This window comes from Marmota monax, unplaced genomic scaffold (assembly GCF_021218885.2).
Source record: "Marmota monax isolate L192 unplaced genomic scaffold, Marmota_monax_Labrador192_F-V1.1 WCK01_AAM20220418_F8-fsc00027, whole genome shotgun sequence".
Classification (NCBI taxonomy): Eukaryota; Metazoa; Chordata; class Mammalia; order Rodentia; family Sciuridae; genus Marmota; species Marmota monax.
In genome coordinates, this window is record NW_026694617.1 from 17722287 (window position 1) to 17748807 (window position 26521).

The 26521-nt window shown below is 32.2% G+C and overlaps 2 protein-coding genes across 7 annotated transcripts in view; one reads left to right on the plus strand and one right to left on the minus strand.

Annotated features, from left to right (window-relative positions):
* Cog5 (component of oligomeric golgi complex 5) overlaps nucleotides 1–26521 on the plus strand; it is a 374945-nt gene that overhangs the window by 67942 nt on the left and 280482 nt on the right. The gene's annotated exons all lie outside the window — the stretch shown is intronic.
* On the minus strand, nucleotides 6407–13532 carry Gpr22 (G protein-coupled receptor 22). Of its 2 annotated transcripts, none has more exons than XM_058572157.1 (3): nucleotides 13122–13532; nucleotides 11193–12190; nucleotides 6407–9583 (listed from the first exon to the last, which is right to left on the minus strand). In XM_058572157.1, the coding sequence occupies exon 3, from the start codon at nucleotides 9556–9558 to the stop codon at nucleotides 8257–8259; it is 1302 nt and encodes a 433-aa protein (XP_058428140.1). In that variant the 5' UTR covers nucleotides 9559–9583; nucleotides 11193–12190; nucleotides 13122–13532; the 3' UTR covers nucleotides 6407–8256. The 2 variants fall into 2 exon arrangements, with proteins under 2 accessions (XP_058428140.1, XP_046278330.1); XM_046422374.2 differs by having other exon boundaries at nucleotides 6408–9583; nucleotides 11290–12190; nucleotides 13122–13529.

Sequence of the window (26521 nt, forward strand, 5' to 3'; positions counted from 1 at the left end):
GTCATTTATTTGGCAACAGAGTACAGTGTAGAGTGTCAGTTGTTGTATATAACATTTATCAATTTTGTTTACCTACTTTCTTCCTAATACCTATGATAAAATTTGTTTTAGTTTTGGATTATACAGCTAGTTTTGTATTGTATTATATTGACTGAATTTGTAAATCTTTTTTCCAATATACATATACAAATCTATGTCATTTTGATTCCAGTTGCAGGGGATTTACAGGCATCCAGGAAATCCTATAGCAGTCATTGTTTATCAGGGATATATTATTTGGCAAATGCTTTTCTATAAGGTAGCCATATCCAATGCCTGAACTCTTATCTTTTTATTTTTAAATTATATTCCCTAGCAGCACATTTTCAACAATAGTAAGCTGTTATAGATTGGTTCTATGCTTCAGTTAGTGAAAATGTTAAAAATCAAAAGAATTATAACAGAAGATAATGTCAGTGTTGTTAGGAAAAAAAATCAGCAAAAGGGTTAATGAGAAATGTTCATAGGGTAGTGTTTCTGTAACATTTCATATATTATCAAGTATCAGTGTTACTTAAACTATTTTGAAAGAATAGAAAATTCAGGAATGTCACAAAATTATCAGCGAATATGTGATGAATACTTTGTAAATTTTGTTGAGGCTACAAAGGAAATAATAACAAAGGAAAATTGTTTGATTTCAGACTACCTAACTTGAGTGACAGCTGTTTAAAAATATACACATATTATAGTTTTTCAATATTTTCATTGCAGATTTATTTTAGAGGTAATCCTTATCCTCTGTGTCCAGTATTATACTTTAATATATTTTTGTATTGAAATGAACAGATATACACAAGATAGTACTTAACATATGGTCAGAAAAAGAAAATATAATGACAAACATTAGCCATGAAATTATATGAGTAACCGTTTTGGTTGAGTGAAATAAAGTGTATAGTAGTTTATGGTATCATGTTTCATTTTTTTGTACAATTTTGTCTTCTGAAAGTATATGGTTTTTAAAGTAAAACTTTTAGGTTGGGAGTATAGATAAGAGGCACATGCACTAGGTGCTGGGTTTCATCCCCAACACTGGAGGTGGGGAAATGAGGGAACCAACCAGAAGATTTTTTGATAACTTCTTAAAAACAACTACAACATTGTTTTCATCTTTAGGAATCTTATGACATACTAGATTATAGTATGCATAATCCAATGAAAATTTAATTAGTTAAAATGAATTGTTAAAAATTTTTTCTCTTTAGAAAGGCACTATGATTTGAATTATTTTCAGTGCTGTGTGTGTATAATTTTATTTATTAGCTGCCTGAATGTATCTTGATATGTAGTCTATCTATTCAAAGTAGTGCTTCTTTTGGAGTTGGGTCTTGCTATGTTTCCTAGGAGGACCTTGAACTCATGGGTTTAAGTGATCCTCCTGCCTCCACTTCCTGACTGGGAGGTAGCTGAGACTACAAGTATGAGCCACAAAGACTGGCTTTTAAAGAAGTGGTTCTTAAACTGTAGCATGAAAATCACCAGAAAGTACTATTTAACACAGATTTTTTCAGGGTTGCAACTCTAGAGATTCTAATTCAGTAAGTCAGAGATAGGGCCTTTGTGATTGGTATTTTAAACAAGCTCTATAGAGGACTCTGATATAGGTGAATTGCATTTTGAAAACACTATTCTAAACAAGATGCAACAGTAAGTTGAGAAACTTAAAAATTTATTTACTTTCAATTCTACTAATACTTACTGACCAGTTAGTATGAATCAGGGACTTTTGGGGGAAAGCACTACATCATAGTTAGTATAGCTATTATTATAGTGTGTGGAATAGACAGTTTTATAGTGTTAGGTAGCCTATAGTTTATTAATATTTTGTTCAATAGCAAAAGAAAAGACAATTTTTTTTTAAGAATTGGGATGAAAACACTGTAGAGTATGTAAATTTGATTTTCTTTACATTTTTATTTGATCTAAGATATTATCAATATTATAGGGAAATACATATCTTTTAGTTGTTCTCTCTTTAATCCATGTACAACACCACATACCCAATGAAAATAACCAGTCTATAGTAAAAGCTATGGATCATGTGTAATATTACTGACTTGAATATATGTATCTAATCTCCTGACAGCTCCAAGTGTATTTCTTATTCCTACAGTCTATATTTAATGTGGTCAAAGCCCTCATTTGTTAGCATAAACATTGAAACATTTTTATATTAAATTAAAAAAATTAATTTTCTATCTGTTGCATTATACATCCACAGCTGTCTGAAGGGAAAACAGTTTCTTTATATCCTATCATCCTGTCTGCTGCTTTTTGTTTTCATCCTGAAAAACTGGTGGAGGTGCTTTGTTAGTTTGCCTTGCTTATTACCTCTTAGAAAAATATGACATATCACTTTCATGGAAACAGGGTAAGGAAAATGACCTTAATTCCAGACAGACTCAGCTCTCCTGCTTTATCGTACTTGATGCTTCAGGGTTTGATAGTGGTAGAGAGCTGATGTTGGTGGCAGTGACAGGAATGACAGCCCTTTTTACCACTTGCTGGTGGAAGTACAAAGCTGTCATGCTTGAAAGCCATGGATGCAGCTTATTGGGATCTGTAAAAAATGTGTGGCTAGAATGGTAGAGATATGGGTATTGTCACATGTTATTTTATCGTGAGCAAGGTGAAAAATATTATTGTAGTTTGCTTAACTTTTTCTTCTGCAAAATGGATATTCCTTATATGATGATAGCTTTTATATTAGTGCTAAGCCCATTTTCCATTTCTATATCTCAGTACCACAGTGTTCCAAATACCTACGAATTGTTTGGTAATATTTTTATATTTATTCTGTTTATGAGGTAGTATGTGTTATTAGATTTTTAATATGTACAGACTGTCAACTGGAGTGTTTTTGCATTATTTTTAATTGAATTTTGAATTATTGCTCTTTAACAAAAAAAATAACAAAAAACTCAGAAGAAAACTTAATTTGAAGACTAACCTATGATTCTGTGTTCTATTTGTATTTTTCTAGTAGCTGAACACCTATTTTTACATCTTTTTCAGTTTTATCTGGTTTTTATTATCTCCTGAATTTTCTCTTATATGATTCTGTCTGTGATCCCTTTTTTCTCCCTAATATTTACACAAGTCAATTCATCTTTAACTTCCTTGAAGTTCATGTGCTTCTTGAGGGGACTTGCTTTCAAAGAATGTACAAAGAGTACAAAGAAGTGCCCATCTCTAAAATGTAAAGAAAATAGTCTCCAAAAATTACCGTATTTCTCATTTTATTTGGAGGAAAGGAACACGCATTTTATGCCTTTTTCTTGCTTTTTTGCCTCCATCCAAAAAAATGACTTGCTTTATTTGCCAAGAAATATAAACCTTCCTTATATTTTCCAAGGAATCTTGAAGTATAGTTTGAAGCCACTGATTATAATATAAACAGGTTGCATTACTATCTTTTAGATATATTGATGTATTTAAACTTTTTAAATTTAGAAATTATCTTTTTCTCACCTTTAACAAAGAATTTGGAAGATATGTTTATAATAAAGTAAGTGGATGTTCATAATTAATTATTAGGGGGGAATACAAAGGATAATATTTGTATTTTTACCTGTGTATATGTTGGCATATTTTTACTGTTTATAATTTCTTTAAAATTAAAATTACTGAAAAAGATATGTTTAATGGGAAAATGGAATAAACCAATTGCACAATGTTAAGTATACAACTTAAAATATTCATTTGAAAATTTCATTTTGAAATGAAATCTAGTAACTAAGAACATTCTTTAACAATATTATTTGTTTTACTTTATTATATTTTTCTTCTTTTAAGTTTTCTTTGGAGCTTCTTTATTAAAATTTCTTCTTCTTTTTTTTCCCTGTTATGTACTTTATGCAAAGCATAATTAAATAGTTCTTCCATCATTGAGGATAACCTAGTTTCTTATGATCTTCCTTGTGGCTACTATTTTTAGTTTCTTATACCACTTGGCTTTCTAGTCAGTTGGCACACCTTGTTGATTCTGTCTTCATTTTCCTCTCACACAACTGTACACTTGTTTGCCAGTTTGCCATCATTAGTTTTTCTTTTTCTTTTTTTTAGTACTAGAGATTTAAACCAGGAGTGCTTCACCACTGAACCATGTTCCCAGCCCTTTTATTTTTTATTTTGAAATAGGATCTCACTAAGTTGCTGAGACTGCAATCCTCCTCTCAGCCTCCAGAGTTGCTAGGATTACAGATGTATGCCACAAGGTCTGGCTATTGTCATCATTTTTTGGCCTACATATCCAGGTGATGGCAGTAACTTTCTGTCTTCTGTGTCTTACATAATCAGCTGTCTCTACATATTGCGTTCGAGTTCTTTTGGAAGCTCATTCTCATTTTGTTATATCTCCTGTTCAGATATCTCTGCTGGCATTTTGGGCCTTCTATCTTATGGCCCCAAGTTAACTTTTTAGATAACTTCTCACTTCTGCTTTCCTTTCCTTCCAAACAACATTTTGCTCTTACCAAAATATTCTTTAGTAGTTTTTCTCAACAATACTTTTGTTTATATTTTTCTTAAATTCAGTACAATCCTCTTCTTATTAAGAAATTGAATATTCTTTTTATAGCATTTACCACATTCTGTTTCTTCTTTCAGGTGTTTTTATACTTTATAATATGGCTTTGAGCTTCCCCAACCTAAAATTCCAAAATGCTCCAAAATGCAAAGCTTGTTGACCATAAACATGACACTTCAAGGGAAAAATTCTGCTACTTGCTCTCATGTGATGGATTTTAGTTGAAATGCAAGTGCACCGAAAGTATTGTGTAAAATTATCTTAAGGCTATGTGTGTAAAATTTATATGAAATATAAATGAATTTTGTATTTAGGCTTGGGTTCCTCTCACAAGATATGTCTTATGCATATACAAATATTCCAAATCTGAGAAAAATCTGAAGTTTGCATTTCAGGTAAGGGATACTTGACCTGAACTTTGATTATAGATTTCAAGCTTTTGAGGGTAATAACTCTATTTCTGTAATCCAATATTCTGTCATAATACTGCCTTCTATATGTAAGAATTCAAAGGTTAGTTGGATTACAATGCTTAAATTTATAATTATAAAATGTAATAAAATAAAAATATTATTGACTTTGGAAAACAGTCTTGAAATTATTGTAGTTAAATAAAGCCTTACCTTATAAAGGGTCTATTACTTATAATTTTAGATTTTCATCCTTAAGTCTAACAGCATTTAAATGAGGTATCTGATTTTTAATGCCTAGAGAAGTGAGATTTTGCTATAATATTTAGGGAATGAAAAAACAGACCACATGTGTAAAAAATTGACTTACCATGGTTGCAAAACCAGAATTATTGTGAATGGCATTTTTTTTTAAAAATCATAATTGTAAATAATTTAATTATCATAATAAGTTTGAACATCATTTCTAGGTAGTAGTTGGTAGAATAATAACCTCCTTAAATGAGCAAACAGAAAAAAGAAGGCAGTGAAATTTTCCGTACCTCTTGGAACTCAGGTTAGTTTTTAAAGAAAGAATTCTAATTCTTATCCTTTTGAAAAATTGACTCAATTTGCATATGGAAATTCATATCTGTGTTTCTGATTTATAGCACATGGATATAAAATTAGTTTTAAGAAGTGTATCAAGTTTACTGTTGTCTATATTGCATTTGCTTTTAGAACTTATATTCTAACAGGAAAAAGTTAGCAAAACAAAAAAATGCTTTGTTTTGGGGTAAAATTATTAGTAATAAGGTGAAATTTTTACATACTGGGACAGTGGCCATCCTGAAGAAAGTGAAGTTTCATCTTTTCATAGAATAAACACTTAATAAAAAATAAAAGTTGTCTAAGCTTATTTTCTCATGTATCTCTATATTTGAAAACATTTGTGACTTGTTTTTGAAAGCTGAATTTTTGACACATAAGTATTATCTACATTCACATATTGTCGACTCTTTTATTACGTTAAAAAGCTATTAGCAGTTGTCTGATAGGTATGACTTTTCTTTGTTGTAAATCAGTGGGTGCACTTTGTATATTTGAAACATCTCTATAGGTGGGCAAAATGCTTGTGAACTGTTTTTATTCCAGTGTCAAGTGCAGAAATAGTAGCTTTTAGGGCAAAGCTATAACAGCGTCATTTATTTTTTATTTTGTTATTACAGAAGATGAGAATGCATGAAAGCTATTAGGCTAATATATTAGAAATCTGTTTTTATACTTTTTTTTGGCATGCTTATAAACATGAAGATTAAGAGTATTTAAAACACAAAGGAGTTAAGATTTCTTAACATGAAGACTTTAAATATAGTTTTAATTTTTATTAAAAGTATAAAGCTAAATATTAAAAGTTTAATTTATACTTGGAAGTTTAAGTATAAAATGCATTTTACATTTACAAATGAAGATATCAGGAGATATTGTGGCAAATATATTTATTGAATAAAGCTTTCCTTAATACTTGTGTCCACGATGTTAGTTTCTCTTCAGGGTTTCAAAAAATAAGTCTTACTTGCTTATGCTACATTTCATCAAATTAAAGCATTTCTCTAATTCCATAAAATGGTAGAAAATACAGCAGAAGGAAACTGGGCCTTTGCCAAGATTTGACATTATGTTAGCATTATTATCAGAAATAAATTGCTATTTAATTTGCTAGTAATCTCAGTGAATTCAAACTATTGCATGGTTCTCATTTTCCAGGGATTAGGGTATTTAGTAAACTAGATTGAATGAACCCCATTTATTTATATAAAAGTGATATATTATTGAATCTACATTTTTAAATGTAAAAATGAACTATTACTTGATTTAGTGGATACAGTGTTAAAAAATAGAATAACCATTGTTTAGCTAACCAATTACAATATAGCAGGTACTTGCCTATTTTATATAACCTATTGCTAACTTTCTCATAGTGATATTAGTTCTCATTGCCAGATTATTACATTACACCAGTTGGAAAATATGTTTGATATGAAATTTCCAATCCTTATCATCTGTAGTTAGAATTGGTAATTTCATATCTTCCTTACATGAATTTAGGATTGGAGAGAAAAATTCATAAAGTTAAATTATGTGTGATGGAGTAGAAAAAGTGAGATTTGTTGTTCCTTAATGATTTTCATTGTGGAAACAATGATATTTTGAAGAACTAGGAGCTATGATTGCTTAAGAACATTGTGTAAATTTGTATTGCTCTAAAGTTGCTATGTATCTAAAATTAGAAACAGGTGGCTTTGTTAGGCTTTCCTACAATGATATAAAAGTCTTTTTTTCTCTTCCTAATAGTTAGATTTGTATAATTAACTTGTTATGCAAACAGAATTGAGTTGAATAAAGTTCAAAAGTAACTTTATTTTAATGCACTGTTTTTCACCAGTATTCTGTGTTTACCTAGAACATTTGGCTTAGAATCAAGCAAAGTGAAGAAGGAAGCTTTGTAGCTTTTTCTTCCTTCTCTTTGTTGTCAGTTCATTTGTACTTTATAGGCATAGTATCCTTGATCTAGGAAATCAGTTTTTTCTTTTTAATAGTAAACTTGAATTTTAAAATTTCCATATGTTGGTGTGCATATATGGGGATGTTTGGTTTTTGGTGTATAAATTTTAAAATACTAATAAATCCTATGATTTTCTACATTCAAAAGAAAGAATGAAGTTTTAACCACACTTCATTATTTTGGATGCATCAAACATTATAGCAAATATACTCTATCAGGAAACATAACCTAGTAGTATAGAAAATCTTGAATTGTTTTGAGCCTATAATTTTTGTTTTTATGTTAAATGCTATTCCAGTTGTCATCATATAAATATATCTTTATAGTTTGTGGCTTAGAAACAATACACTTCATATATTTTTTTTTTTAAAAAGCAAATACCTGTGTCAGTTACTTTTTAAAGTTATACACTGTTTTAAGGCTATGTATTTATTCTTTAGAAAATATGACTTACATGAATATCTTCTGATGGACATAATATTGACAAAATATACACATGATATTTACTTTAACAAACTGCCATGCAACAAATACATTAAGTAATGAAGAAATTGATTATATATGAGCTAATCTAATTGACATTCACATTGAAAATTTACAACATAACCGTTACTTAAAATGGTTTTTCTTATATTTGGCAGTAAGATCTTTTTTTTTTTTTTTTTTTTTTTTACAATTCAAATCTAAAACTCCTCTGAATGTGGATTTGGTGAAAATTATTAGACTTTTCCCTAGTCTGTGACAACCTGAGGTACTAAGCATTTCTCTCTTATTTCACTATCTTCATATGTAATCTTTCTATTTCTTTTAGGATCTATCCAAGAGTTGTGTATTACAGCATTATTAGGCATGGGATCAGCTTCCACAATGGAAACAACTCTTTTTTTCATTTTGCTTTTCAAGACTTTTTGAAATTTTTGTCTAGTGAATGCATATAGTAGAGGATGAAATATAGTAGTTCCATAAGCCATGACTAGAAAACACAATCTTAATTTTACTAAAAGGTCACTTGGGCCTAAACATAAAATAGTGGTATTTAAAACAGAAATTGGTGTCCAACAGAGAAGAAATGTAGAAATAATCAGTAGTGACATTCTGAAGACTCTTTTCTGCCTTTCTCGCCGTTCACGGTGTCGTTTCACAGCTCGCCGGAGGGCAATTATTACAGAAACTGAAGTTCTTACACCAAAGACTACATTTCTCCCACCACTGCTTTGTGACATGTCTGTTGTCTCATGTTGTGTTGTTAGAGAAATCGTCTTTTTCTTTCTTGCTTTCTTCTTCTGCCCTGTTGAAAATCTTGTGCCTATTCGAATATTAAGAGCCTGAAGTATCTTGGTATATGTGATTAACATTACTATAACTGTGAAAAAGAATATTGGGATCTGTACTAGAAGGTGATAATACATTCCAAGTTCAGTGTAGTATTCATTTGTACTGACACACAAAAGTGTCTTGTTTTCCCACGTATTTCCACTTTGAAGACTGAAAAAATTTACTTCCATAAAGGGAATTAAGAATGAGAAAAAAGAAAAAATCCAAATGGATATCATTAACATTACAGCTCTGCCCATCGTCAGAATTCGGTTTGCAGGTTTTACAGAGATGTCATATCTGTCCAAGGTGATAGCAAAAACGTTGATTGCTGTTGAGACACTTGCAAAAGAAACACAAGCCTCATGGAAACAGCAGATGAGAGCTGTGTTACTCTCCAGTGAAAGCAGAAGGATAACTATAGTTAGAGGAATACATCCCACACAAATTATTACATCAAGTACATGAAGATTCATTGTAATAATGTTACTGACAGAGTTGATTAAGTTGGATTTCATGCAGTAAAGTACCAATACGGTGAGGTTGCTGCCAAGTCCCAGCACAATTTCTAACATAAGAAATCCTGTGAGAGACACTTGAAAGCTTAGTGGATATGATAATGCTTGGTACATATTGGTATTGATGTCATCAATGTCATCTCGCACTGTAATGTTAGATTCAGACTGCATGTTGATTTCCAGAATGGGAGAAAAACACATTCTTTTGGAGCAGTTGGCTTTTTCCCTAGAAAGTGAAATAAAATAAACTTTTTGATATTTGGCAACTTAAATGACGTATAAAACATGTATTCTTTGTAATCAAAAAACCTTTATTGTGTATTTAGTTTAATTTTCATGTTTGTATGCTATTAATGGAAAATGTACAATTAAGAAACCATCAAGACGGCATTGCTTGGTTATAAAAGGAAATTGCATTCTCCTTTTAGGAATACTTTATGGGGATTGTTCCCCTATATTGCAAAATTACTTAATATACTAAAAGGGTTTTCCTCCTTTGGAAATAAATGAGACATTTATTCTTGAGAGAAGGCATATTTTTGTATATTAAACTATCCAGTATGCAAAACTAAGTTTAGCCTATTTTAAAATTTCATTTTAAAGTGTTTTGAGTAGATAGAAAATATATGCTATTTTAATATGCTCTAGCATGATTAGTGTTGGTGTAATCATTCCTGTGAGATTTTAAACGAACAGGGAAAGTGTTCATTTAAAAGGACATATGGTACAGAGCACTGATTTGTTTCAAACTGTCATATCTATTGCTTTTGATAGTCAAAAGTTAACAGTGTGCTAGGGGATATTCGGAGTTATTTACCACAAAAATAGGCAAGTGGCAAGTATTTCACATATCACGGTGAATATGCTCACTGAATTTTTTCAGTGTGCAAACTTAAAAAATTAGAAGACAAGGGACATTAGCCAAAGCAAAAAGCCACAAAGCTTGATAAAAGAGTACTAATCATTCCTATGAATGATTTATTTTGTGACCACACCCTCTTGTATCTTATAGAAAGAGAAAATTGAAATTTAATACATATTAAGAAATAGCCATTTTTGAAGTGGTTTAAAAGAATATATTAGTTGAGTTTATTTGTTTAAACAGCTTTTAGAGTAAAAAATTAAATTCTAAGGAAAAGGAGTATGTAAAACCCATTTTTTGAGGAAGCTTTTAAAGTTGCACATTACCTCTGAAACCTTTTTTATGTATCACCTAGTGTTTAATTTTGAAGAAAATTTTGAAAATAAACAAGTTCTTTTGCTAAAATTCATGCAAATCTATATTTTAATACATAGGGGTTTAGAGTAATTTATAAAAATAATACCTGATTTTCTAGGCTGAAATGTCTAATCAACATATTCAAGTTAAAATTGGATATCATAAAACCACCTATAACATTTCAGATACATCATTTTGACTGCAAAATACATTTCAAACATAAAATTATAAAATTATTTTCAAGAATTTATGTTACCCTTTTACTTGGTTTACTTTGACAAGTTTTAGAATATAATTTTATTTCTGCATGTTATTTTGGGATAATGTTCCAGAAACAAATGATAATATTAATTTCTTTTGAGTGGTATAAGTATTAATAGAAGCATATTCACGAAATGAAGATCTTCGCTAACACTGAAATCTTATGAAAATGGAAAATTCTAAGTGTGCCAAGTTTTTTGAACTGACAGATTAAACATCAGGTCTTTGTCACATCAGTTATGTTTACAATTAAATAAAACAGAAATGTTAAGTTTGATGATAATTAAGAAAAATTATCTAATTTCTTTTGTAAATGTTAACCAGTGTGGTGGGGTGCATGCATTTTCTGACCTACCTGTTTGCTGTTGCCTTATGGGCCTTTTGGTTCACTATGGCAAATTTTCACAAATTGATACATGATATCATTGACAGATTTTGACATGAATTTTTACCTGACAGCAGTGAAGTAGCTGTGTTTTATTTCATGTCTTGTAGGAATTCTTTCATTTTCTCTCCAGTACTTCAACTGCATAAATTATGAAATTTAGTTAGCTGATGGATTTCTAAAGAACAGTACATAATATTTGTGTTTGTTTTGCCTTAAAAAGTCACCACCAAGAGAAACTTCCTCAAATGATAGAAATTTCCCTTTGAGGGAATATATGATAGTGTCCCTTTATTTTCCAGAATATGTGAAAACAAAAAAGGAAATGTTCTAGCTTCTAAAATGTATTTAGACATCCTTTTGTTACATTTGTAAATCTTTTTGTACACCAGTCCTCATGGTTTTTAAATTACTTCTTGATCACATAATTTCTTTATATTAAAATCCAGTCCACGTTGTTTTGATGAAAACCATGTGCTATTTAATTTGGTTTGTTTTCATTAGAAGAGGATACATAATTGGTCATAAAGCTCAGATGGAAAAATCCATTAGTCACATCAATTGATACGAATAGCTGAATAGTGTAGAAAACATAAGGTTCATTTTGCTTGTTGGTGAAATTAGTCCTTCTCTTTTTTGAGACTCATATTTCATAGTTTCTTCAGGAATCCATAGCTTCCACGATTCTGGTGTGTTAAACTCCCCCTTTAAAAATGCTCACCATTTTTCACCCCAGGCTTTTGTAATCATATTGTGTTTCCTTTTGTGGTTATTATTTGTAGCATCTTCTTAGGATACTGTTGATTTGTTATATTCCAGCAGTAATATAGAGCTATTCCCTGATTTTAACTCCTTAATTTCTTAGGAGAAATATCTTGTAGTTTGTGGTTCAGAGAGCTAGGGAGATTCTCAGTCAGTTGCAATCTTCACATTGATGGTTGTAAATACTGAATTAGCTGCTATGGGTCCTTGTGAAAAAGAAAACAAATGGTTAAGAAATAGGGTTCTTAACAATTTCTAATTACTTGAAAGTTACTTCAGTTTTTTTTTTTTTTAATTTAAAGCCATATAGTATTTGTTCTCTAAGTAAGGAAACTGTATTGCTAGAGCCATAGCTATATGCATAAAATTAAGTTTCTTGAAATAAAATACTCCCTTGTCCTGGCAGAAATTGTATTACTTAATAGTAGAGTTAAGCATTATAAATATAATCATGAGAGAAAGGCTGTATTTTAAAAGTATTTCTGCTCTCTTCTTAGACATTAACCAGTATTTTCAGATTATAAACAGTTGTATACTCTAAACATACTGCCATTCCCTTGTCTTTATAATAAATTTAACATATACAGCTGTAAAAAGGTAGCTTGCTTAATTATTAGCACATGGTGTAGATTATAACTCATTAAGATAGATTCCATGATAAGATACTATAAATTTCCATTGATAAATTACTCATGTGGTTGAAATATAAAAGGCAATACCAAAATGTAACTGCAAATTAAATAATTTTCAGTGTCCATGCCCAATAATAATGTTAACATAAAATCGAATAATAAATAACAACTAAATGGTTCTTATAAGAAATATAAGCAGTTTTTGGACACCTAAGAAAAACTGTATTGATCACATTAAGAATATTTAGTATGTCTGAGGTGATTTAAAAGCTGATGTCTTTGTAGGTAATTAACAAGACTATTCTTCAATTTAACAGTACATCCTAAAAATTGCATTTAAAATATATCATGTCTTAAATGAAATAGATCTAAAAATTACAAATCTAGCATTGAGTAGAAATAAACACATAAACTTTAAATTTAGACTGAAAATTTTCAAAGCAATTTTACCCCACTATGCCAATTTCAAAAGCAGCTGTATATTGTAAGAAGGAACACATCTTACCTTTGCTAAGGATTTGATAAATTCTTGATGTAGTTGAAGCATTTCCAGTTTTGATTGATTCATTTTGTTCACTTGTTTGTAGAGAACTGGGGGAAGAGGATTATAAACACCTCTTCAGAAATGACCTTAATGAAAATATGTGTCTGTACTGTGCCATTGTTTCAGCAGTACTGCTAATGTATGGAACGTGTAAGGCTGCTTAGAGGCTGCTGCAGTCTCACTCTTCCTACTGTGGAATCAATAAGCATCCGAAAATACATAATAAAGTCATTTAACATACTGAAGGCTTCTAGTCTCCAGAGACAACGTTTAGATTCAGTCTTTATAAAAAGGAACTGCACTGCTTTTCAGAGGAAAGCCTGTTCTGAGCAGCTTTTGCAGAATGACAGCCTACCTTGTCGCTTCTCTTCACTGCAGAGAGATGCAGTGCATTCACTAATTTTGATTGGTCAGTTGTATCGAGCTTAAACTGTGCTTCATATGTATAGCCGGGATTTCCCCCCCACTGTTTTATGTAAGGATGCTTTTTAAAAAGACTGAATTTATAAGTGATTGCATGTTGTTCTTAAATAGAACATGAGTAAATTAGTCTTTTAAAAATCTGTATTCTATTCTGGTTTGTTGGTCACTTACGCCAAACATTAGAAAATGCAGGGAGGCGTGGGTGGGTGGGTAGGGGGGAGATTTACATAGTAAAAAATATTATATTCTTTTTAAAGCCTTGATAATTGTACTTGTGAATATTTTAGTAGTTATATATGTTTTTGGTTGAGGTTCTTTGTTCTACAAATAGGAACCCACTGCATCTCTACACTGAACCCCATTGAATTTCAACTAGTTTGTATTTAAGTCATTTCTATATATTCCAAATTGTTGTGAACATGTCAAAGTGTTAAATGTTGTCACAATTTCAGTATTCATTCAGCTGTTTCTTCTTTTCATTCATTCAAAATATTAATTGGGTTGATCTAGGGTGATTTTCCCCTAAGATTTTTTAAAAAAATATTCCATTGCTAATAGCACAGTTTTAGTGGTTAAAACTTGAGTCATTTACTTTCACCTTTCATAACTCTTTTACTTAGTAGGTATATACTGATCATTTGTTATTAATATTTTATTTCAGTTGGCTAGTTTCTATTTTTTGATGGGGGTACATTTATTAGTGGATTGCAGTTTTGTAAATATTTTATGTAGCTATATGTTAATGTTGGTAAATATATGGGCAAAGGAAGAAGGAAGCTACATGTCCTCATAAATTATAAAACTAAATTATTTTTAGATATGCTTTCAAAATAATAAAACAGTGGTATGAGTATTGAACCAAAATACTAAAATTAAATTTTTATTAAATTTAGAATACATTTTTATTCTCAGTCATGAGGAGGATAAGTATTCTTTTAGACTTGAGTTTATATAGAGGCTGGATTCTATATTGATAAAATTGAAGGCATTGCCAATGGTTGAGTTATTAGAATATTAATTGTTACCTATTTCCTTTATTTTAGGAATATTAGTGATCTTCACCTTTCAAAATATTTTATCCTAAGTTTTTAATTTGTCATCAGAATTATGCTCTTACAGTTTTGAAAAGCAATGTACATTTTTATAATTGTTCAGACTGTGTTTTTTAAAAGGGAATAGCTGATGAGCATATGAATTTTACTTTGCATTTCTACAGAAACTGAGAATGTGAAAATTTTTGTTGTGAGTTTCTAAAATTTTCCCCACCCAAAGCTTTGGGTGACAAGGCTTTGGTAATAATAAAAATGAAAATGTTATATTATTGTTTATGCATTTTGAAAGTTGGGGGAAAGGATCCTTCTACAATGCCAGCCACATTAAGAAATAGCTGATAATCACAAAATATTATTTTAAGCTTAAAACTAAAATCATAGAAAGCATGGTGGTATAAGTTGAAATTTGTATTGGGAACAAAGAAATTTATTAGTATAATGAAAATATAGATATTTTTCTGCCAGAGTTAAGTATTTGGTTAGGTTTATTGTCAGAATATCCCCATGAAATAGGAGAAAATAAGGTACAGAAAAATTTGTTGACTTGAAAAAGTCTAGATAAATTAACCATTAGAGTCAGTGTTAGAACTCTGTAAACCCCACCCTACTAGGTAGCTAGCTCTCTCTCTGGAAAATTATGAAAGTATTGGACTTAAAATTGGATAATCTAGGTTCAGTCACTGATTATTGGTTATATAACATTTGGTGAATCAAGCTTTCTTTGGATCATAGAGTAGCTTTGATTCTTTTTGTTGGAAGCGTATTTCTTTGCTTTGCTTATCTCTTTGTGAGACAGTGTTTCCACATTATATTCAAATTATTTCTAAGAAACAAAATCTGAGGTTTCTGTAAGCAGTAATGGTAGCAAAAAATGCTAAGGCCCAGATATTGCTGTTTATCCTATGTATAAGTGACTGTGGCTAAAGATGCATAAGATTTCACAAACAATAATTTAAAAAAACGAATTCAATGCTTAGTCTTATTTTATTTCTTTTCAAAAACCAGAAATTTATTTGGTGCTTACAAGTTACTCATATCTTCACAGAATATTCCTAACATTCCCTGTTTTAACAAATATGCTATTAGATTGAGAATCAGATTATGTTACTTTCATGAAGAAAATTTATTCAAATTACATATCAGAATTTATAGATTCTTGTTTCCATAGTAACACATTTTCCAAACTTGTGCATTTAGTATGTTTTATATTCATATAGGTAACTGATTTTGAAGAATGCTACAATTGGTAATTTGAATCAAATCTTATAAATAATTTTGTAGATTAATTTTTTACTTAATAAGTTGAGAAAGCACTTTGGCTTTCCCAGTGATAATTTAAAAAAAAAATGTGTGTCTAATCTCAAAATATAGCTCACTTAAATCCTTTTTCAAAAGTTGTGTTTTTAGTTTTAAATATTTTGATTGCTTATCTCTTTTAATTCTAAAAAGTCCTGATAATAGGGTCTTTGACTTTTAATTTTATACATTTGTCTTCTTAAATTTGGACAACTGCCACTGTTTACATTGCATTATTCATATCAAAACATTCTTGTCCAGCTTGTGGGTCATTCTGATTCTCTTGAGTGTCTAAGTAAAAAACTCAACTTGATGATATATTGGAATTAACTAAAAGTGCTTTCAAACTGTTTACAAAGTATATAAACAAAAGTAGGGTTTAATTGTGGAAAATCAGTTTTTAAACTGTATTGTTTCCGAAAGGGTGCTTTTTCAATGAATACTTAATGTAGTTAACTCTGAACTCTCTGATACTGGAACCTAGGGAAAACCAATTTAAAAATTTCATGTGGCTTCTCAACTTTAAATTTCTTTCACAATAAATGTTTTATCAGAAAGATAGAAATGGACCATCTGCTGAAACCTTCTTCAAGTGGGGCAAAGCCAAGGTAGTAGAGAGTCAATAACAGTGATGATTCATTATCTATAAGAGAATAATTGAAAACTAATTAAATTGGATAAAGTGCATGCATCAGAATTGAACATTTTTAGGAGATAGAAAATGCCACAAGCTTTTCTTTCCTCTTCTTCCTTACCCCAACTAAGTGGAACAATTAAAATTTTTAATTTTTATTTTTTGCAATATTTATTTGTAGTTGTGTCTTTTGCTAGCATGGCGTACATTACAAAAATAAATATCTGGCATTTCTTTCTGTTTTTTCATTTGAACCTAGATTTTGGATACTGTGACTATTATTATAGTCTATCCGCCCTCTGTTATATTACTGTTGGCATGTCTGGGGCTTTGTCCAAATTATTATTTCACCCCCAATTTTATGGATTACTGTTTTGACTGCTTTTTGTCTGTCTTTGCATCCTCTAAATATTAAGCATTTTGCTGAAGTTTCTCCTCTTTTATTTTAATCAAAGAATTATACAAACAGCCATGTTTGTGCTCCTGCTCCCAATGTTTTTTTTTCTGTTGTTTCCTTTTCTTTGCATAATTCTTCTACTCTTAATTTCTTTGTTTTGAGGCCAAATCATTTATGAGCTGGATTGTATGTTTAACAAATCTATGTCAAGTCCCCTCTTCTGGGCTGAGTCTTATGCTTGATGAGAGACACAATTGAATGGCTTGTGGATTCAGTAACATCCGTTGTACAACTTGGTTATTCATTTTTATTCATTTGGGAGAATGAATGTATTTTAAGAGTTTACTATTCACCTCTAATGAATGTCATCCCAGGTGACTTTCTGCTAGTTATATTCAGCAATATATCTTCAGTTACTACTACCTTCTAGTTTCCATTTTAGGGCCATGATAACGTACAAAAAATCACGTTATTTTGATTGGGATTTTACAGAATTTAGCTACAGATGGATTTTGGGAAAACTGTCAACATTATTGAGTCTTTCAACTTATGGACACAATCTCTCTTTTTTTAATGTTATATATTTGATTTCTTTTATCCATGTTATTTAGGTCTTTTGCTATACATCTTGCATATATTTTGTTAGATTTGTTTCTACTTAATTTCTTTATTGAAATAACACCTAACTTTAAAAATCCAATTGTTTGTTGTTAGTAAATATAATTTCAATTGGTTTTCGTATGTTGACCTTGTAGCCGGCAACTTTGCTAAATTCATTTATTAATCTAAAAACTTTTAATAATGAATTCCAGAGGGTGCGATGGTGTACACCTGTAATCCCAATGGCCTAGGAGGTTGAGACAGGAGGATTGAGAGTTCAAAGCCAGCCTCAGCAAAAGTGAGGCATTAAGCAACTCAGTGAGCCCCCCCATCTCTATAAAATATAAAATAGGGGTAGAGATGTGACTCAGTGGTCATATGAACTCTGAGTTCAATCTCTGGTACAAAAAAAAAAGAATTCTACAATCTTTTTGATGTAAATAATTAATGTTGTGTGTAAATAAAGGTAGTTTGCTTCTTGAAATGTAACACATTATTTTTTTGCTCAGGTGTTAGATTGAATAGGATTGTGTTGGGTGAGATAGTCTTCCATGAGCCCTAAGCATCCCTGAAAAGTTTGTATTGGGTATGTCAGGAATGCAGACCTGGCTACTATGTTTGTTGTTAGCACCTTTGAGAGATGATATAATAACTCTTCAGAAAAAAGAGCAGATAAAAAACCTTCTTCTGTTTATTATAAAAAATGACAATTTTTCCAAGCTCATTGTTCTTCAGCTGTGATGGAAACCCACCTAGTATAGAGTGTCCATCAATGCATCTCTGTCAAGAGAACTTAAAGAGGAAGGTGAACTGTCACTGACATGATGCTCATAACTGTTTGCTATATTATGGATAATAAAGTCTTTTGACTCAGCATGTTATATCTTCTATTTTTGTCCATGAAACAGTAACAGGCTAACTAGCTTCATAGCTTGTAAGTAGGGTAAAATCCCAGACCCTTAGCAATTTTTGGTGACAAGGATGTGATGTTGAAGACATATGGGGCTTCCTGCAAGAGAAAGTATAGGGCTCCTGAGGGCTGGTCTAGGGGATATGAGATAAGTAGTAGCAAATGTTCTTTTTTAATTTGGTGGAGCAGTGTTACGAATTAAATGTAATAGCTGGATTGATGCTTTGTCTGTTGCTCACTTTCTACGCTGGAGGAGGAAGGAATATTATCACATCAATGAGGCAGCAAGCTTCAGGGCCATAGGCAAAAGGCAGTGTTGTAGCTATTGAATCAAGAGTTTCCAAGAGCTAACATAAAAGGTGTCAGCAATGAGGATGCTGAGCTTTGCATAGACTAAACACATTTTAGGTTCATTTGTTGAGTCTGAGTGGGCTACCACTTGAAATTGAATGTAAATGCAGAGCCTTTTTGATACAGTGCTACTGTACTGATTCTTTCTCTCTCCCCTTTGTCTAATCTCAAGTGCTTAAGATAAAACCCAAGTAAGGTAGGGGACCTCGAGGAGGAAAAAGAACATAACTTTTCTAGTTCTGTTGGACAGAGCTGCTCAAGTCATCATCCTACCTGTCCTGTGGTGAAAAGCACAGTAGGTAGAAAGGGAGGCTGAAGGCACTGAGCACTGTAGGGTGGAGCTGCAGCAGCATGCACAGGGTCAAACTAGAGATTCTGAGGCTCAGGCCCTTGCAGGAACTTGGGGTAGAAGAGGGAGGAAGTGAGGAACCCTGGAGTGAGGAGCCAGATCAAAACAAAACCCTCCTCACTGCCACAGATCTTCCCTGCAGGCTGGCTACCCCTTCTCCATCATGCCCCACACTTCTGAACAGGAAATAATGTAGTCTCCTGACAGCTATGCCTGTAATTGCTTTTGTGTGTCTGTTAAATTCTTTGATTTCTGTTCCTGCAGGTGGGGGGGTAAACACTCAAATACAAAAAGTTGAAGTGTGGGTGGAGACTCTGGGCCTATACTGTTCTGGCTTCCTTTGCTAAATGTCTTATTTGTATTGATGTTTTCACATTTTTATACTAAGAATGCTTATAGATTTAAAACAGATTCTCCCATTCACTGCATTTGTTGCTCTATGTAGCCAGGTGATCCAACAAAAACAATAATATATCATACTAGAAGGAAAGAAAAGAAGTCACAGTTTTAGTTAGGGTTTGGTGGCTGCTGGAGGACTTAGACCATTTCCCAGTATAGCAGTGCCACCTGCTTGACCCAGTTACCAAATGCACCCTTAATCTTGAGGCAGGGTCTTCCTCTGTTGCTCAGATTGGCCTCAAACTCCTAGCATGCCTGGCTAAAGGTGTATGTGTGTGTGTGTGTATGTGTTTTGCTGGAGATTAAACTCAGGCCTCAGGAATGCTGGACAAACCCTTTACTGTTGCTCCCTACTACATACCTACCAAGTATACTTTTTTTGAAAAGTGGATAGTTCTTTGCCAATTACCAATAACTGCTCTTGTTAAGACCCAAGGATGCTTTGAGTTGTCTGGTATAATGTTTCTTTTAGAGCGTAAGTTAATGTGGTCTTCATGGTTAACAAAGAAAAAGCCCAGTGGATCTTATTCATCGAATGAAAATAGTTTTTGTAAGGATACACTGGTCTGGACTTAATGTCATTTTGGCTTTTCATGAAGGGGTGGAAGCTACCCCTTTTGGAGGAAAACTTACCTTTCACTTCAACATTTGAAGCAAAGCCACTGGCCCATTGGAACTGAGTCAGGTTACTGATAGTTCAGCTAAGTTGAGAGCTGATGCCGTTGTTCTGTGTCAATGCCAGCTACAGAAAACAGACTGGATGGGATCACTCCATTCTCATAGTTCTTTTGAGTATTCCCTTTGTTTGATCTTATTATTGACTTCCGGTCTATTGGCAATAACTTAACTTCAGGTCTGTGTGTTAGAAGATGGGCAGACAAAACTTTTTCTTTGGGACTTAAAACTATGAGAACAAATTGTATCTGCCACTTACTCACTCTGGCTTACTCATGCTTGCACTTCACAGATTTCCATTTCTACCCGGATCCATTATTGTACTGGATGTTGCAAAACATTCACTCCATTATTGCTGTTGCAACATTACTAATAGATGGGTAACCACTATGTACTGGGTTTTGGAAATAGATACTTCTCACTGTTCCTCTCAGCTTCCATGTATAAGAAGAATTCCTTTTCCATAGCCAGGGCTAGAGGATTTTCCCCCTTTTGTTTCTTTTCCTAGCTCAAATGGATTTTCAGCAATGTCCAGAGTGAGAGGAATTCTTACCCTTTCCTCATTGATTTTAGGACCACCCCCACTTCTCCTGATCCCTTGCCTTATTAATGTTGGTAGAAAGGATCCAGGCTGGACTCCATGCTTTTCTCTTAGTGGCTGCTCTGTCAAGTCTGCACTATGAGGGAGGTTTTCTTGGGCTTTTCACTTTGTATGTTTTCTTAGTGAACTTTTAGTGAGGTTTGTGAAGAAGAACCCTTGAATGGACATGAATTCCCTTTGTTCATGTTCTCTCCATGGGTTCTGTATTATCTTGCTAATGCACACTCCTGCCTTCAGCAATTCATTAACAATTTTAGTTAGTCTTCTGGGTGTCCTGTAGTGTTTCTCCAGTACTCAAGTGCTCATGCCCAATATGTTCTTCTAGACAACCATCTTTCCTCAGAGTTTGGGTTTCCTTAGCTTTCTGATGATTTCAAATAAAGTTTATATTTGTAGATTATTTTTTCTTGTTCTTTTGTTGTCAGAGTGTAAACTATGTTCTTTACAGCTTTCTACATTCCATGTGGAAACCAGAAAAATAACCTGCTGAGATATTGTTTGGCATTGCATTGAATCTATAGATCTGTTGGTGAACATTCACATCTTTATGTTGAGTCTTCTGATCTACAAGCATGGTATATCTGCATTTACTGAGATTGTCTTTAATTTCTCTAATGTAATAAATGTAGCTTTCAGCGTAGTGGTCTCATGCATGTTGTGTCAAATTTGACAATGCTGGACTCATAATATTTTTTGATGCTATTATAAACATTACTATTTTAAAGTATTTAATATTTTTATTTGAACTGTATGCAAATACTGTTGAATTTAAAAAAAATGTTTTTAGTTGTAGATGAACACACAGTATCTTTATTTATTTTTATGTGGTGCTGAGGATCAAACCCAGTGCCTCACACATGCAAGGCAAGCACTTTACCACTGATCTCTAGCTCCAGCCCACTGTTGAATTTTTTTTTTTTTTTATATTGGACTTAAACCTCATGATCTTGCCAGACTATTTATTAGTTTATTTTATTGATTTCTTATGCTTTTCTTCTTCCCAGTAATTAAATTTGAATAAATAGAGGTTTATAACATCCTTTTCAATCTTTACACTTTGGTTTTTTTTTTTTTTTGGCTTGTTTTATTGCCATAGTTAAGATCACAAGTAAAGTGTTTGGTGAGAATGGGCATCATTGCTTTTCTCTAGATCTTTGGATAAAAAACATTCAATCTTTCTCTGTTAGAGTTGACTTTATATACAGATTTTTCATAGATGTCATACTTCATGAGAAGTTTCCTTTTTTTCTTAATTTGTTGAGAATTTTTATCAGGATGGCTTATTTAAAATGTTAAATGATTTTTTTGCATTTACTGGAAGTTCATATGGTTTTTCTTATTTAATCCACTAATTTAGCAAATTATGTTGGTTTGGGGATGTTAAATTAGCTTTGCATTTTGGAAGTAAACTCCATTTGGTCATAACAAATTACCCTTTTAAATATTGCATGATTTCATTTGAAATTATTCTGATAAAATTTTTTTTTGCCTATGTGTTCATGATGGCTATTGGTATATCATTTTTCTTTTATTGTAAGGTTTTTGATCTGTATTTAGAAAATGAGTTGAAAAATGTTCCTCTTTCCCTAACTCCTGAAAAAGTTTGTGGAAGAGTAGCATAAGTCCTTCTTTAAATGTTTCATAGAATTCTTGAAAGGAGACATTTGAGCCGGAGCTTTTATATTGGTTCAAGTTTATAGTTTCCACTGGCTCCTTCCATCTTTTGTGCTGATTTTTACTTTTACTTACATACTTCATAATACATTGTTGTTATATTAGTTTTAAATATCCAATTCTCTTTTATTTATTTATATATTTATTTTTCAAATATTATTATCATTATTTTTTTAGTTTTAGGTGGACACAATATCTTTATTTTATTTTTATGTGGTGCTGAGGATCGAACCCAGTGCCTTGCACATGCCAGGCGAGCGCACTACCACTTGAGCCACATCCCCAGCCCCTCCAATTCTCTTTTAAACAAGCCTTAAATATAAAAACTTATTTATTTATTTATTTACTGAGTGTCGGGTTTCTGTTCTCAGGACTAAAAGGCTCAGGGGTCACTCCAGGTAAACTGGGCTAACTGGGCTGTGCAAAATAACCACAGAAGAGACACAAATACCTTTTTCTTTGGGGTCGCTGTGACGGCTCCTCTGACCTTAAGGGTCCACAGAGAGAGAGAGAGAGCGAGCGAGCGAGCGGGCGCGCAAGCCAGCATGTACTGACCCTTTTTATTGAGGAGAAGCTATTCAAATGAGGCAAGGGGTCAGGTTTCAGGGGGCTGAGTCTATCTTCATGATGTCCACTGTCAGCAGGTTGACTGACACCTGGGTAGGCCACACCCAAGGGCACTGTAAGAGAAGGGGACACACACAAGGCACCTCCATGGAAGATTCTATCCTAAACAGGGCAAGGGGTTATATTACAAAGGAACAGGTGAGCATAGTTCCACCTATGGGGCTATAGCAAGACACACTCATGCACGAGACACGGACCCTCAAACCCAAGAAGGGTGGGGAAATCTCTGCCACATTTCTGTAACTGAGCGCCTCAGCACCCAGCCAGGGAGTGTGACTCAGTCATGTATAAAGTTGGTTTCCCCAACTGAGCACCAGGGATTGAACTCAGGGGCACACTCCTGAGCCACATCCCTATCTCTTTTTAATATTTTATTTGAAGACAGCCTCTCTCTGAGTTGCTTAGGGCCTCGCTAAGTTGCTGAGGCTGGCTTTAAACTTGAGATCCTCATGCCTCAGTCCCCTGAAGCACTGGGATTACAGGCATGTTCCACTGTACCTGGCTTACTTATGCATTTATTTATAATTTCTTGCCCTTTCATTTCTTCGTGTACATCAGATTTATCCTGGCATTATTTTCTGTCAGTCTGAATAATTTTCTGTGACTGTTTTTTGTATGAAGGATTGTTGGGAACAAATTCTTTCTGCTTTTGTTATCAGAAATGTACTCATAGGTTCTTCATTTTTTATGCACTTTCACTTGATGTAGAGTTACTTATTATTTCTCTTTAAAATATTTTGTTATTTTCTGCCATTTGTAGTTTCTGACAAGGAATCTAGTCATTATTCTTTATTCCTCAGCTGTATATTATGTCTTTTTTTTTCTTTGATTCCTTTTAAGAGTTCCTTTTTGTTTCATTGTCTCATTGTGTTGTGATTTGCTATGACCTCTTTGTATTTGTTATCTTTCCTTGCTGGGGGTTCACTAATATTCTTGAATCTGTGTTTTTGTTTTGGTTATTCTTGCTGATGCTCCTGCTGTTTGTATTTGAAAAAAATCCCATCATATATTCAAATGTTTTTTTGTTTTCTTTTGCATTTACTTATATTTGCTATTCCCCTAATTTTATATATTATTTGGAAATAAAGGTAAGACATCTTATTATTTCACTCATAAATAGAAAAGTAGGACAATATTATCATCGTGCAAATAACAGTGAATTTTTTTTTTTCAGTATTGGCATCAAATGTATTTTCTTTATCACAACTTTCATCTCCTTTTTGGACTGTTAACGTATATTTTGGTATTATCTCACATGTCATTGAGATTTAGTTTGGGTGGTTTTACTTGCTCTGATTCTAAGTTAACCAGTCTTTTTTTCATTGTGTTTAAGGTAGTCTTAATTCCTTCTAAAAATTATTTAGTTTTAATTGTGTTTCATTCCTAGAAATTTATTTGCTCAGTTTTTAAAATTTTAATTTGTTATACATGACAGCAGAATGCATTTCAATTCATATTATACATATAGAGCACAATTTTTCATGTCTCTGTACACAAAGTAGAGTCGTCACACCATTTGTGTCTTCATAAATATACTTAGGGTAATGATGTCCATCTTATTTGCTCAATTTTTACAGTATGATTTCTCCCTTTATTGTGTTCATGTTTTTCTTTAAATCTGTGAATATAGTTGTAATAGACATTTTGATATCTTTGTCTCCTAATTCCATTATCCTTTTGCATCTTGTTACTTCTAATAATTTTTTTTTTATTGGATACTGGCCTTTGTATTTGAACATTGTGAGTGAATTTTTATCTTCCTTTATTAACTGTTGCACTTTGTTTTGTCAGTCAAGTTACTTGTGGATCAACTTAATACCCTTATGCTTGTTTTTAAGCTGTATTAGGCAGCTTTAGAGGAAGCTTTATTAAGACTGTTTAGCCTTGTTATTAAAATAAAACTCTTTATAAAGCATACAAAATATTCCTGAGTTCTGTGACATCTCCCCATTTGGCTTTCAAAGCTAGAATACTTTGCAGCACACTGTGAGTACAGAATTTATCAGTATGCAGGCTTTCTGGTGTTAGATCTTTCAGTAGCCTTTCTGAGTCTCATTGTACTCATTTATAACTTAGTATTCCTTTGAATATTCAATGGACCCTGTATAGAAATTGATGAAACTATTTTTCTGTTTAACCTTTTTCTGCAAAAGGGCCTATATAGAATTTTGTGGAATTTTCTCTGTTTAGCTTTCTCTTTTTTCTTCCTCTTTTTCTGTTATTCTGGACTGAGAATTCTTCTTCAGTCTTCTCTAACTCAAATTTGTTGCTTCAACCCATTGAATTCTGCTATTTTTTTTTTTCTTACGCGGTAGGAAAAGATATACTTAGCTCACTTTATTTACAGGGATTACAGTGCTGCATTGCCTATTGTCCAGTGTCAGAAAATAGTAGTTCCATAAATTTTGTTCAGTTTTCTAGTTGCTAGGGTAAATCCAATATCAGTCACTGTTAGGTTGGAAGCAGAAGTTCCAAATCTATACTTAAAACTTAATTATCATGGATCTTATTTTAGTAGTTAATTATGATCTATCTGGTGGCATTTCTTATACTGCTATCTTAAAGTTAATTTTTAAAGTCATTAAAATCTTTGTTGTTTTACTTCTTATGCTTTCATTTCTTATGTTAGAGCCTAATAAATAGACTAATAATCTGTATCATATAATTCAAACTCTTGGTCTTTAAAATACCTTCTGTGGACAATTTTCTTTCATAAATGTTTTCATTATTTTTTCCTTTTGGAAAAAAAGATCACACCGACAGAGAAAAGATCATACTGCTCAATACATTGATGACTTTTCAGATTTATTTCTTCAGATCTCTAGTAATTTTTCTCTGCCTCACAGGTGATATTATTTAGACCCAGGGTCATCAAATTTTTCTTTAAAGGAGCAGATAGTAAATATTTTACACTTTGTGGGCCGTATATAGTCTGTTTCATATTCTTCTCTTGTTTTCCCCCCCAAACCCTTAAAAACATTGGCTTGAGATGCAATTATCCCTTTTTAATATCATATATACTGTAGCTTGGCAGTTGCTTTGTATCTTGAATTTTAATCGCTTGTTTTTTGTCTTATTTGATTCTATATAGGCCCTTTTGCAGAAAAAGGTTAAACATATGACCCATAGGTCTTAAGTTTGGTGACTCTTGATGTATTATATCACTACTTCATTAAAAGACCCCCCCTCCCATTTTTACTAAAAGATTTCACTTTTTATTTATTTGAAAAAATTGGAGGATTGAATTTTATGAATTTCTTGCTTCCTATGTGTTTTTCCCTAAAAACATATTTATATCTTTAGTTATTTGTTCATTTTTCATTCTTGTGTGAAGCAAAAATGTATGCGTTTTCTTTCATTTAGGCTACTATGT